Consider the following 14,018-nt stretch of genomic DNA (forward strand, 5'->3'; position numbering starts at 1 on the left):
GCAGCAGCCCAGCTGGAACAGCAGGTCGAGGATGCCCAAGCTGTGATGCCCCAAAAGCCACCAACTCTCAGTGCTCTCAGGACCATCCCACAGCCCTGCAAAGGGCAGAAGACTACTGCAGAGATCTGACAGGCAAGCACAAAGCTAACAAGGAGCTCCACCACTAATTAAGGCTGCAGGTAAAGCTCTGCAGCAGCACGGTGCTGGTGGAAGCTGCTTTGGGGCAGCACACAGCAGTTTAGTGAACACTCTCAGCTTGCAAGGAGAAAATGAACCTGTAGCAACAAGCCACATAGTGAGCTGCTTTCCCTAATCGTAGGAGACAATTGCACAGGAGTTAATTAACACTGACGAGGAGGATTGCTCCAGCCTCCCCATGTCACAGTTAAACTTTGACCAAAGATCTACCTGTGTTAGCCCACAAAGCAGCTGGAGGTGTGGGATTGCTGCCCCTGGAAAGGGGACAGACATGTTCATGCTGCCCATGGTGGACAGGGGACACATCCCTGCTGCCCACGGTGGGGACAGGAACATGGACACATCCCTGCTACCCATAGTGGACAGGGGCACGTCCCTACTGCCCACAGTGGGACATGGACACATCCCTGATGCTCATGGGGTGGATAAGGACATGTCCTGCTGCTCATGGTAGGGACACAGCCACATTCCTGCTGCCAAAAGTGCCATGGCTACAGCCTCCACCATGCTCAAACTGAGCTGGAGTGGCTGAAAAACATTCATGCAGAAGAGATATTGATAGAATTTGGGTGGGGAAAGAGATTCTGAAGCAGTCTGCTGGGTTAAGCACAGGAAGTGTCCATGCACATGTATGTATAGCTGCATACAGCAATGAGATGACTCCTGCAGCAGTGCCTGTGGGAACACATCCTCCTGAAGCACACAGCTTAGTGAATAAATGACAGAAGAGGATCCACAGACATCCTGCATTGCCAGGGCAGGAGCACCGGTGACCATCGCTGAGCACCGGCTGTCCCCATGGCATACCAGGCACAGATGGCATCAATGGGGAGCAGACCCAGGAGGGCAGTGCCATGCCCACAGACTTCAAGCAGCCTCTCTCAATCTGCAGGTCTCATGGGGACAAATGTGGTGGAGCAGATCCAAGGAAATCCCCTGCCAAGATTCAGTGCTTCTTCCCCAAACTGGAAGGAACCAAAGCACAGCTCAGCCCTGGCACCACTCAGGGTAGGTCCCTGCTTGCCATAGACCAACAACAGCCATTTAAAAGCAATAAATAAAGGGAAATAAGCCCTCAGGATGGGTCCCACTGATCTGCTGAAGAAGGGAGGAGGCAACTCTTTGCTGGCCAAATAAAATTTGTTAACAGTTTAGGAGGAAGCTTGCTGTTAAGTGAGTGTTTTTAAAACATTGTCTGCAAACTCCAACAAAAACAGCCCAGCAGGAGGAGGGCACTGAAAGACTCTTCACTACTGAGATAAAAATAGTTTTTCAAGCTGCATTCTCACTCCTCCCAGGGTGGGGAGGGGAGGTGGCTCCAGAACTAGCACACCTTCACATCCCCCCTCCAGGTGAGAAGCTGTGAAGGAGAAATACTGGGGGGAAAAAGCCAACAAACATATTTATGGCACAGAACATAAGCTCAACAATCAATCACTTCACACACCCAAGTCAGCCAGCAAGGTGCTGCAACCCCTCCCGTGATGCCGCAGGTTGCATCACCACTGCATGCACCCCCACACACCTCAGCCCCACGCAGCTGGGAGGGCAGAGGTGCCCACACAAGGTTTTGGGAGGGCTTTCCTTCAGCTGGCCAGAAGCAGCCAGGTCTGCAGGACACTGCAGCAAAGCCAATATTCAGCAAAATGCTGGTAATGAAAGCAAGCCTCTTTCTCCCTCCAATTCTGCTCCATCAGCACCACCCACAAGTTGTTTGCCTTCCACACGCCGCCTGGGCAGAGTTTAGAAAAACACAGACCAAAAAAACCCAACCTGGCAGCTAAGGGTTGAAAGGGCTTTGCTTTGTTCCACTGCACTAAATTCCCTGGGTAATACCACTCAGCTCTCTGGGATTGGCACAGCTTTATTCAGCTGCCAAAAATGAAACTAATGCAAAGCACGAGGTCTCCAGAACACGGTCCTGCTGAATTAGGGGGAGAAGAGGCAACAGAAAATAAGGCCTCCATCTTTCCCCTCTGACCACACTCCATGCTATATAGCAAGGATCTGCCAGCTGCTCCCAATGCTGCAATAATCAGCCCTTGAGTAAAACTGTCAGTCCTCTCCAAGAACGAGCTGGAAATGGAGCTGGTTCAGGTTGTATCAGGTTTCTCCTGTGTAGGGAAGACCTCACAGCACTTCCTTAAGGGCTTTAAAAAGAGTAAAACCAGGCTGCACAGTTCTCCCCACCCAGGTCCACCCTCACAGCCTGCCAGGTAGCTCCTAAAACCAAACACAGAGCAATATACAAAGCAGGTGCTCCTTTGCTCTGCTGGGACTGGAGAGGATCAGTGGCCACGGTCTGCTCGGCACCCCGCTCTGCACCACTGCCTGCATCACTGCATGGCTGGAACAGGACTGCACTATTCACAGCCATGTACAGGCTGTCCTCATTACTGTGCCGTTAATTAGAGCCAGGCCCCATGTGCAGCCTCTTCTCCACAGAGCAAGTGGCCAGACACCAGAGATGAAGGTGATGAGGAGGTCCTGGATGTGACCAAGGGACGAGCATTACCAAGAATACCACAGCATGAGCTGTGCCCTGGGCCACCCCTGACAGACAAAGCCTGGGCACATCCTGGACACCTCAGTAAAAACAAGTGATGGACTTTGAGCTAAACCCCAACTTCAGTGTTTTCCTTGAACCATCCTTCGATGCCCCTATGCAGCAGTAAGGTGTGATGGCTCCTTGCAAGACTGACACTGCACAGTGGCATGAGTGGCCCGGGCTTAGCCTGGCACCCACAGCTTTCCTGAGTGACTCATGGTTGACAGCAGCACATTACATGACCATGAACAAGTGCCACCAGAGAAGGAAGCCCCATAGGACTCTCCACCACACCAGTCACTGCAGAAGTGGCTCAGTTAACAGGGAAGTTTGGTTTCTAAATGGGTCAGCCCCGCTCCAGGAAAGCCTTCATTACTTCTGTATTAATATTTAATGCCCAAACCAAGCCCAGCGCTGCCTCCATCTCAGCTCACCCTGCCCTGTGCCATCGGGAGACGGCCCCACAGCCTCAAGAGCCAAGTTTCTCCTGGGAGAGCAGCCTAGCTGGACTCGTTAGGAGGGCTGATTTCAACTGCTTACAACACACCCACCTCGCAGCTCCACCGCGGGGATCGTGCCTGTCCTGCAGTCCCTGGGATCTCGGTGCACCACAACACCGCAGCAGCGTCTCACAACCCCAGCTGCTCATGGCTGCAGTGCTGCAGCCCTCCCTCCCTTGCTGTCATCTAGCCCACCTCACTGAGTTCTCCCCAAAGCTTGCAGCAAACCACAGGAACAGCTGAGCCATGGTCCTCCAGATCAGGTTCTCACAACATCCTGCCCCAAAGGCAGATAAGGACAAGCCCAACTTTTACTGGAGAAAGAGCTCAGGAACAAGGGAAGCAGGAAAAAAACCACCAAAAAACCTCCCCCCCCAAAAAACCGCCTCCAAACCCCAAACAAACAGAAAACAAAGATCACCACCAACAAAACAAGAAATCTTCAAACTAGGGTCCCCATCTAAAGGTATTTCGTTTCTACTGACTATTGCATCAGAGGATGAAGGATCCGAGGCTGAACATATTTGTGTTTGGGGTTTGGGCTTGAAGGAACTGGAATGGGAACCTCCACAGAGGCCCCCCAGCACCCCATGGGCAAGATCTCCACTGCCAAGCAAGGAGGGTCTCCCCAGCCCCTTCCCTGCAGGCTTTGCTCCAAGGGGCTTGACTCTGTGAAAGGCTGCAGCTCTAAGAGATGTTTGACATACCCAGCCTTGCAACACAAGCAGCACAGGACCTTGGCCATGAGCAGACTCGATGCAACAAGTCATCAAAGGTGGAGTCAGCAGCTGCCTCCACCCCAGGGAGCACCATCCCTTCAGCAGCAGGAGCCAGCAGCACAGGGGAGTGATTGGAGGGCACCTTCAGCAATTCAGGAGCTACAGAACACTTCTTAATCCCTAAGTTTTGACAGCCTGGAGATGTACCTACCACCTTCAGCAGAGACAGAGACCACTCTCCCGGACTGCAGGTATGCAGAGGGAATGGAGCAACAGACAGCAAGGGCAGCCCCACATCACCACCCCACTGGTGAGCAGTGCAGAAGCTGGAGCCAAGCCTCCATGGCTGCCTCCAGACCCATTCTGCCAGCCCAGCATCAAGCCTCGCTCCAAAAGGACACAGCTGCAGAGCCAAGATTCCTACAGACATGCAACTCCAGCAAAAGCTCATTGCCCTATAAAAGCACCACAGCCCTGGGCCTTGCTCCCTGTGGGACAAGCCCAGCCTCCAACCTGCCATCCTCTGCAGTTACTGCTGGGGAAGGAATTCTGCAGCACTTTGACCTGCTCCCACACAGGCTCACAGCACCCACTGCCCACAGCAGCAGCCGGGTGCTGGCATCAGCTGCAGCCATGCTCTGCCAGCTCAAAGCCCCAACACCCAGCCAACTGGTTCCCCATATCTGGGGTGTAGGATGCCCTAGGGCAGGGAACAGAGACAGCAGGGAGCACAGCACATGGAATTTGAGGGTGGCACCAGGCTAACTGCAGGGGCCAGCTCCTTCCTCCTGTCACATCACATTGTCCCTGCACTGCCAAACACACCAGGCCACCCACAACCTCCCTTCTGATTCACTTGAACAAGAATCGTTCCCCTTCCCTCTGGACCTGGAGATAATGAGGCAAGAGGCTGTGATGCCGGCAGTAACATTTATTAGGGCTGATGTGTAGTAAATCACTCTCAGGCACTAAGCCTGCATCGGTGTGAGACAATTAGGCTTTGATTTGGGGCATTTTAAAGCGAACACCTCTTTGAAGGCAGAGCTCTTCACACACCATTGCAAAACGATCTTCCACGCGGAGAAACGGCTGCGGAGCGAAATGGAGGTTGGCCTGCAAGCGGCAACAACCTAACCTGTCACAAAAGCAGACAGATTTGGCTTGGGGGGGAAGGAAGAATTGCCAGCCCCTCCTTCCTGCAAACAGAAGATCCCGTGCAAGGGGCGAGCGAAGCACGGGGAGCAGCCCAGAGAGATGTCCAACCTTGTGCCCACAGACAGAGAGGTCTCACCCCTCCACGCTCAGAGCCCAGCCCGGCAGCTGCACTGCTACAACGGGGTCCACGCAAGTGAATCAGCGCCAGGGAAGGTGGGATCACGTTGGTGGAAGGTGCCAGCAGCCTCCGTCTCCCTCTGTAATTACTACACGTGTAGGCAGCTGCCTGGAGTGGCAGCACGGGCACGGGGGCGGCTGACAGCTCCTCCACCATCTCATTAGCACAGTCACTCCGAGGGCGAGCGCTGCTTCTGCAGGATGATTACAATGGGCTTCCCGAGCAGAGCGCCTCGGGAAAGCCTGGATGGGAGAGGGTGCCTGGCACAGGGAGCAGCTCCCGCTCCAGACCTCATGGGGAACCGGCTCGACCCCCTTGTCCAGCAGCTGCCAAAACCCCAGCAAGACAATGGCAGCAGCTGGAAGAAAAGCATAGGCTGGCTGCCCATCCTGCACCCCTGTGGCTAGGGGTTTAAGTGGCTGTGAAGAGGCAAGACCCAAACCACCCCAGCATCATCCTCCTTCCTTGAGGTTGTCTCCTCCTGATAACAGCAGTGTTCAAGGTTAAGAGACACACCAGAAAAGCACGGGCCAGAAAATATACTTAGAGCAATGGGGATTTGAGGCATTGAGGGTGGTTTTAGACTGAGACTCCAAAGCTTACACAGCTCTGCAGAGTTCACATAGTTCCTGAGCCCCCAGACCTCATCTTGGGCTCCAGGAGGTCACAGAAGTCCCCAAAGAAATAGGCAAACACCAGGTTCCTGCACACACCCCATGCTACACATCTCTAGAGTCCAAGAAAAGCATCATCTCCTCCAGAGGAGAAAAGGTTCCTCATTCACCATAGGGAATGCAAACTCAGTATCAGCCTCCTCCAGTTACCAGCACAGAGATGCTGAATTGGAGAAGCCCATGAGATCTGACTCCATTTCCATGTCCTCAGTCCCCACACTCCAGCTGTCCCCACTAAAATACCAACAAATTAAAGTGTTCATTAATTGATTGAGACCTTTGGACTCCTCTGGAGTCCATCTTGGGCTCTTGAGGCCCACACAGACCTTCTGCCCTTCACCCAGACCAGCCAGGCTTCAATGGCGATGGTGCTGCCACTTGGTCCAGGCCAAGGGTGCCCCTCTCTATCTCTAGACCCACAGCTCAGGAGCGATGAGGCCAATGGTCAGAAGCAATGGAAGAGCCTGCCCAACATTCACCCTTTACCCCTCATTTCCTGGGAGAACAAGCACCATTTAAGCACAGTTGTGGCGATGTCTTAAGCCACCCTGTGAGATCCTTACATGGCTGTGCCCAGTGAAGCGGTGACCTACTCTGCAAACCTCTCATTAGCACAGTGCTTCGAGGGCAACAGACCTCAAACAACAATTGAGTCACCTGCTGAAACTGTTCCCAGCAGCTGTTCCCAACCCAACCACACTGTCACCCAATCCAGGGGACCAGCACAGCCAGGTGACATGCTCCAGCAGCTCTAACCCTGTTTGTCCAGGCAGCAGCCAGTGTTGTGCCAATATGCAAACACTCAGCTCCCTGGGAGGCAACAGCTCCTGCCCTGCATGGGAGGTACCAGGCTCTGCCCAGGTCCAAAAGCAGCCAGGACAGTGGTGAGCCTGGGTCCAACAACTGTGTTTGGGGTCACAAGGGCGTCCCAGACACCAGAGTCCCAGCTGCAGTCACAAAACTCCATTCACAGACCTGCTCTACATTCAGAGCAGCCAAATTTTTGGTGTCATGAGCTCTCTCCAAACAGCTGCTGTGCCCCAACATCCTCCCCATCCAAGAGTTTAGAACTTCACTACCTTGGTAGTTTTTGTTGGTAGTGATTTTTCTCTCTCAGAGGGGTGGGTTTTTTTCTGCTTTATGCTCCCAGGTAATTCAATCTAAGCACTTAAAATGCAGGAAATCATGCAAGCTCTCCAGTTTAACAAATGACATCCTGCATTACATGTTAGGCTAGAAGGGTTTTATTAGGCTCAGTCACAGGACCCAGCAGAGCAGAAACCACTTCCCCTCACCAGGAAAATTAAAGTACATAAATTATTTGATTTTCCTCATAATACCAGGAGCAAAGCAGAAGGAAAAATACAAATCATGAGATCCCAAACTCCAGATGTGCTCAAGGCACAGAAAAGCCTCTGACCACTTTTAATTGCTGCAGGAAAGCGAGTGATTGCCCAAACCTGCCCTGGACCGAGGTGATTTGGGGACAGCACTGCTCACCCGTGGGGGTTACACACCTTCCCACGCGGGGCCCTGCACCCACGGGGGGCTTCAACCAAGGCTTGGGAGGGATAATCGGGGTGCCATGGGGCGGTTAGAGATACCGAAGAAAAGGTTCGGGGTGCCCGGGGCTGCCCCTCGCTCCCAGCTTCGGAGCTGCGAGGGCCCGGCAGCTGCTCCCAGCCCGACCGGCTCCGGGCGCTCGGTGCTGGCATCCCCCGACGTCCCCGACGCCCCCCCACCCCCGCCCCCGCCCCGGTCGTCCGTCCGCTCGCAGCCCGCTCTGCCCCCGCAGCCAATAGAAGGATGAAGGGTGGGGATAAACGTGTGTGTGTGTGTAAAATAAAAGCACCCCCCCAACCAAGGCGATGCCGGGCGGACACTTGTTGCAGAAGCTTACCTTGTAGACATTCTCGGTGAGGCGATGCACCTCCTCGGAGCGGGACATGCTGGGCGGGCCGGGCAGCACCATGGGCGGGCGGCGGGGGCTGCGCGGAGCGGTGCGGAGCGGAGCAGCGTACAAGCAGCCGGCGATGAAAAAGAGAAGCGCGGAACGGCCGCCGCGATGCTTTTTATCAGCTCCCCGCCGGCCCGGCCCGCCCCGCTCCGCCCGGATACGCCCCGCGGGGAGGAGCCGAGCCGAGCTGGGCCGAGCCGGGACAGCCTGGCCTGAGACGCGCTGGGCTGGACTGGCCGGTGGGGCAGCGCCGAAGCTCGGTGTGGGGCAGGAGGGGCGGGTGGGATGCGTCGTGCTGTGCCCCATGCCTTACCCCTTCCATAGCCTATTCCTCACCCTGTGTTCATCTCATACCCCAGTCCCATCCCATCCCTCTCCCTACATTCCACATTCCCCATCCCATACCCCCTCCATACCCCATAACCTATCCTACACCCCCCCATATCCTCGCTCACCATACTCTGTACTACATCCCTGCTTTACCCCACTCTATCTCTTTCTGTACTCCACATCCCTGCTGTACCCCATCCTATCCCTGGTGCTGTGCCCCATTCCCAGTTGCGTGGGGTGGGGTGGACAGGTGAGGACCAGCTGGAAGGAGAAGAGCAGCTGGTGGTGTGAAGGGTGGTGGGGAAGAGAGAGCAGATGCCATCCAGGAGGGCCAGGAGAGGGCTGAGTGGTCACCACGGTGTACGGAGAGCACAGTGCAGCACAGCTTGCTGGGCTGGTCCTCAGCTGGGAGCAGAGCTTGGCCCATGGGAGACCAGCCCAGGCAGAAGGAGCAGCAGCCCTTCACTGCCTCCACACTGTCCCCATGCTGTCCCACTGCCAGGAGAACCAGGCTCACACCCTGTCACCCCTCAAACACCATGATTCCCCCAGGAGGCCCTTCCCAGCCCTCCCTGGGGGACACTGAAGCTGCAGATCCCCATGTTTCCCATCCCTACCCTGCATAGGTCCTGAGGGATATGAGGAGTGGGACAATGCCCCAGAGCCAGTGCCCTGTGTCATCACAGCTGCCATTCTGCAGTGAGGTCTGTGGTTCAAAGAGAGCTTTACAGGGCCGGGGCTGTCCCCCCCATGCCTGTGGCCATACAGAGGAGAAACATCTGGAAGGCTCCAGCTGCAAACTGCCACCAGCTGTCTCGTTCTGGCCCTCAGGCCAAACCTTTCTCTCCCTGCTCTCTGCTGCAAGAGTGGTGAAACAGTTAAGCAGCTGAGCAAGGTTTTTTCTGTCATCTCCTCCATCAGTTCCAAGAACAAGGAGCCCAAGCAGCCCAGGTTGATACCTTGGCCCCAAACTTCTCCTTTCTGTTCCCATGCTGCCTCTGGCTCTCCATCCCAGCCCTGGTGAGGAGCAAGGTGGGCACTGAAAGCAACCACTCACTCTGGCCACAGAGTCCCATTTTGGCTTCTACACCCTCAGAGGTTTCACACTCCAAAGGGCAGGGAAGAATTAAAAAGCCCTGAGAAGGGTTTTTGTCATTTTTTTCTGGAGCACCTGGTTAGCCCATTCCCACTGGAGCTTGAGAGAGACAAACGACGATGGGATGTAACCTCAGGGGGGACTTGGGAACAAGGCTGATGCGGGTAACGTTCCCAGGAGGGATGCTCAGCTGCCTGCAGCCACTCGGGTGCCCCTTCCCCACTCAAGCTCGCTCAATCCCGAGTGGCCAGGCTGGTCAGCTCTGGTGGGATGCCACTCCCTCAGCAGACATTGGCACCTTGCTGCCTTCCTAGTGCCAGTGAAGAGTGTCAGCCCCAGTGTCCGGGAAGAGAGTGCCTCCATCCGCATCTCCATCACCTTATTTTTAGTTGTGTTATGTAAGTTCTTCGCTACGTCATGGATGTGGGGGGTTCTTGCATCTAATTCCAGTGTGACAGCCCAGCAATTCAAACAAGCTGTTCCTCTGGTGAGGAAGATAAAAGGATTTGTAATTTCTTATAATAAAATAGGCCCTTTTGGGACGACCCTCCGAGAATCTCTGGCATCTAGGGCTGCTCGCTGGCAGCCGCTCTACTTTCCTGCCATCCTCTGCTTCTCCTTATCCCCAGGAAATTTGATTACTGCAAACCTTTCTGCCTTGTGCCCTCTGGTCCCAAAGTGTGGCTTTGGCTGGAAGCTGCCAGTGGCTTCTCACTCTCTCATGAAGGCACAGATTTGCCAAATCATAGTGGCCCTTGGCTTCTACCATGTCAAAAAAACCTTGATGGACAAAAGCTGCCCGGGGCTGGTCTGTGCTGCCCATACTGCTCCTACTGTCCATACTGCCTGCGCTCCCCATGCTGCCAATACTCCCCACGTTGCCCATACTGCCAATACTTTCATCCTGTTCATCCTGCCCATCTTCCCCATCCTGCCCATGTTGCCCATACTGCCAGTATTTCTCATACTGTCCCTACTGCCCATATCCCCCACAGTGCCTGTGCTGCCAATATTTCTCACACTGCCCATACCACCCGTGTGCCATGAGGCTGTGCCGGAGCCCAGGGCAGAGCTGCCACCCTGCAGCCTCCCAGAGCACCCTGGGAATTCACAGAAGGAAAACCTGCTGTTGCCTCGTGCTGTAACATTTGCTTTGCTTGCTTTATTTATTTATTTATTTGTGTTGCTAGCTGACTTTTTGTCAGGGTGATTCACTCCCTGGGGCTTGGCAGCAGCTGGAGCGTGCCCAGGGTAACCATGGTGGCAGAGTCCTTCACGGGTTACCTGCATCCCTGTGGCAACTCCTGGTGCTTCTCGTGACTTTCGGAAGGTGGGGACCTTCCACCATGAGGGCTGCATTGGAGGAGCCAAACCTGGTGGGTGCTATATGGGAAACCCACCGTGCCAGACCCGGAACACCAGCAGGATAAACACGCAGCAGCCCTGCCCTGCCCCAGCCCTGCCAGCCTGGGAGCTGGCACACGTCCCTGTCACTGGAGCAATCCCTCCCCTTTGCAAAATCGGGGTCCCTCCCTGGGGTGACAGCACATCAGCACACACAGCACTGGGCACCTCCAGCCCCGGGTGGAGTGAAGTTGCTGTGGCAACACCAACTTATGTAATCCACCCCGCTCGGCTGCAGGTGTGGGGAGGAAATTGTGCTATTTTCAAGGTTTCATTAGGTTCCTTCTTAATTAGCAGCATGGCATCGTGCCAGCTCTCCCGGCCAGGTCACGTGTCCCAGCACCATGCTGGGGTGGTGATGGCCAAGGGCAATGGTGGCACACAGTTGTGGACAGCCGCTCCTCTGGGCTGCCACTGAGGTGGACATGTGCTCACTGCTCACCAAAATGCCTCCACAGGTGGGTGCGGTGGCTGCGTGGGGAGGGAGGTGGCTGCGGGGTGGCATAGCTGCCCAGGGAGGGGAAAACCTTGCTGCCTGGGGTCAGCGGGAGCTGGACACCTCAGGAAAAGTTTCCTGTGACACAGAAGAGAGGGAAAAATAAAAGTGAGTTATAATCCCTCATGCCTTTGAATGTGATGTGTCACCACCAGGTGATAGAGAGGAGGAAACAGAAACGCAGCCCCCTGGCTCTTGCCATCCCTCCAGCACTTCTACCAAGGGGCATGGGTGGGTGATACACCACCGGGAGCAGCTCTGGGTGGTCACTGTTCACTTCTCAGCACCTTGAAAGAAGAGAGAGAGATGGTGTCAGAATAGGAGAGACCAAGCGGGGACCAAGGCACCTTTGTAGATGCCAGGCTGTAGAAGCAATCTCTATCTCTAACCCACCTGCTCATCCAGCATGGTCCCATCGTGGGGCCTAGGGCAGAGGCTGCTCTGTTCCCTGCACAGCCACACCTGGGGCTGACACCCCCACAAGTGCCTTTTTTCCTTCTTTTTGCTAGGTCCTGAGCAGAACAGTTGAAGCCAGGCACCGTCAGAGACCCCTGCCCAGAGCCCAGTGCAGGGCAGGCACATGTCCTCCAGCATCCCCCTGTTAAAGAGATTCCCAGGAAGTTTCCGTGCTTTGTCTCACAGATGGCTTCCCCATCAGAGCCCTGCTGCTCTGCTGGGAGCCCTCTCCATGCTGCACAGGAGTTAGCTCCAAAATAATGTAAACGTGGTTTTCCTGACACCTGTGGGGAAAGAGAGGGGCTCTCTGGGGAATCAGGTTTGGACAAAACCAACCCAGCTGTGAGCACAGGACATGCCTTACCCCACTCACCTTGCTCAGCTTGGGCTCCTGCCTCACTGATGAGCGGATGGAGGGTCCTCCCTCAACACCTATAGGGTGTAGGTTCTCCCTGCAGGGGACCTATAGGAAGGCTGGGGAAGGATTGTTTAGAAGGCCTTGTAGAGATAGGGCTTGGGGTGGCAATAGTTTGAAACTGGAGGAGAGATTTAGGTTGGACATAAGGAAGAAGTTCTTCACAATGAGAGTGGTGAAATACTGGAACAGGTTGCCCAAGGATTTGGTCAAGGCCCAATCCTGGAGACAGTTGAGATCAGACTCAGTGTGGCCCTGGGCAGCCTGCCCTAGCTGGAGGTCTCCCTGCTGACTGCAAGGGGGTTGAACAAGATGACCTTGAAGGTCCCTTCCAAGCTGATGTAGTCTGTGAATCTGTAAACACCAGACTGGCACCTGCTTGGTTTTGAGCACCTCTGCAGGAGCTGGGGGTGGAAAGCCCCACACCAAAACCTGGGTCCTGCAGCCACCCACCCAAACATGGCTCTTCCCTCTGCAACATGGCCATCACCCCCTGGGTGCCAGTGGGAGCTGGGAGCAGCTGCAGTGCCTGGCCAGCACCATCACCGTTTGCACAGGTGAGTGCTGACCCCTCCCCACAGGCACCTTGAGTGCGCAGCACTGAGCGCTGATGTTGCTCCCCGTGCTACGCCGAGGCACACGGCTTCAAACCTTCTGCTTTGTAGGGTCAGGACTTCAAAGTTGTCAGAAACCTGGAGGTTCCCTGCATGCACCAGCAGCTCTTAGCCGGTTAAATCCCCCCTGAGCACAAACCGCAAAGCAAGTAAAGCCATTTACTGGGGATTAGCAGAGGATGAACAATTCAGGCTCTTATTTCACCGGGTGGGAGCTGCAGCACTGCGATCCAGCACCGAGCCTGAAACGGCAGCAAGAGCAATTTCCAGCTCCTGCCTGCACACCCTCCCTCCCGGGACTCCCTGCAGGTGACAGCACAGCTCAGGAGTATGTTACTAGGAAGGAAACTGAGGCACAGCAGAGTAACTGGTCCCCATCGTTCCCAGCACATTTCCCTAATCCCGTTGAGAGCAGCCTCTGACCGAGCTTCCCCGCAGCGTGAGCTGCTGTTTCCAGGTATTTGTATCCCAGGAAGAGTTTTGCTGCCCGATGTGACGCAGCAGCTCGCTGCCTCGGCGCACGTGGCCCTGCTCACGGCGAGGGCTCAGCTCAGCCTGGCCTGGGAACGCAGCTCTGCCCTCACTGGCACGGCCGGCAGCCACACGCAGCCTGGGCTGCCTGCTGGGGCTGGGACCCGCTCTCAGGTCTCAGGTTCACTGGTGGCAATAAATAAGCCAACGCGGTGCTGAGAGAGCACTCAGCTGCAGGGATGGACTCCCCTGGATCCCCTTGCTCCACCCCTAAGGGAGTGGGATGCAAGGCAGAGCTTTGTTGGTACGTGCCTGGGATGCTCTTGTGCCCGGTTCAAAGCTTGGAGCAGCTGCCTGCCTGGTTAAAGCCGCAGCGTGGCCACAGCATGTCCCAGAGCTCCAAACTTCTGCTTGAGGGGGGACAGGGACCCGCTGGTGTGTCCCTTGCAGACCCTCACACCCTTCCTGGTTCCTGTGGGGATGGCTGCGGGTGGAATATGGGCAGAACCAAGCAGCTCCAGCAGGGATGACACAGGCCAGGCTGCATGGGAATGCTATGGAGCCGGCATGGAGGAGCCTCAGTTCTCCTGGGAGGCTCCTGGGGAGAGCAAGCGCAGGGAGGAGCCGGAATGACGGAGGAAACAGGGAGTGGGTGGGAGAACAAAGCGCTGCGGATGCAGCGAGCTGTGATGGGGACTGGGAAGATGGAGGGAGCAGAGGCACCGAGTGGGATGGGGGAGGCAAGGAAGGGGCGGCTGATCTGGCACTGGCCTGGGAGAGACAGATGAGCCCCTGACCATGCTGCCT

At 55.6% G+C, this 14,018-nt stretch overlaps 1 protein-coding gene across 8 annotated transcripts in view; it reads right to left on the reverse strand.

Annotated features, from left to right (window-relative positions):
• The window catches only part of BAIAP2 (BAR/IMD domain containing adaptor protein 2), a 48,378-nt gene extending 40,392 nt beyond the window's left edge, over positions 1–7,986 (reverse strand). For all 8 annotated transcript variants that reach the window (XM_054170467.1, XM_054170463.1, XM_054170466.1 and 5 more), the window contains exon 1: positions 7,873–7,986. In XM_054170467.1, the coding sequence (XP_054026442.1) occupies positions 7,873–7,944 (72 nt within the window). In that variant the 5' untranslated portion in view covers positions 7,945–7,986. The remainder of the gene's footprint in view (positions 1–7,872) is intronic.
• Between the last annotated feature and the right edge of the window lie 6,032 nt (positions 7,987–14,018).

This window comes from Dryobates pubescens, chromosome 20 (genome assembly GCF_014839835.1).
Source record: "Dryobates pubescens isolate bDryPub1 chromosome 20, bDryPub1.pri, whole genome shotgun sequence".
Taxonomy (NCBI): Eukaryota; Metazoa; Chordata; class Aves; order Piciformes; family Picidae; genus Dryobates; species Dryobates pubescens.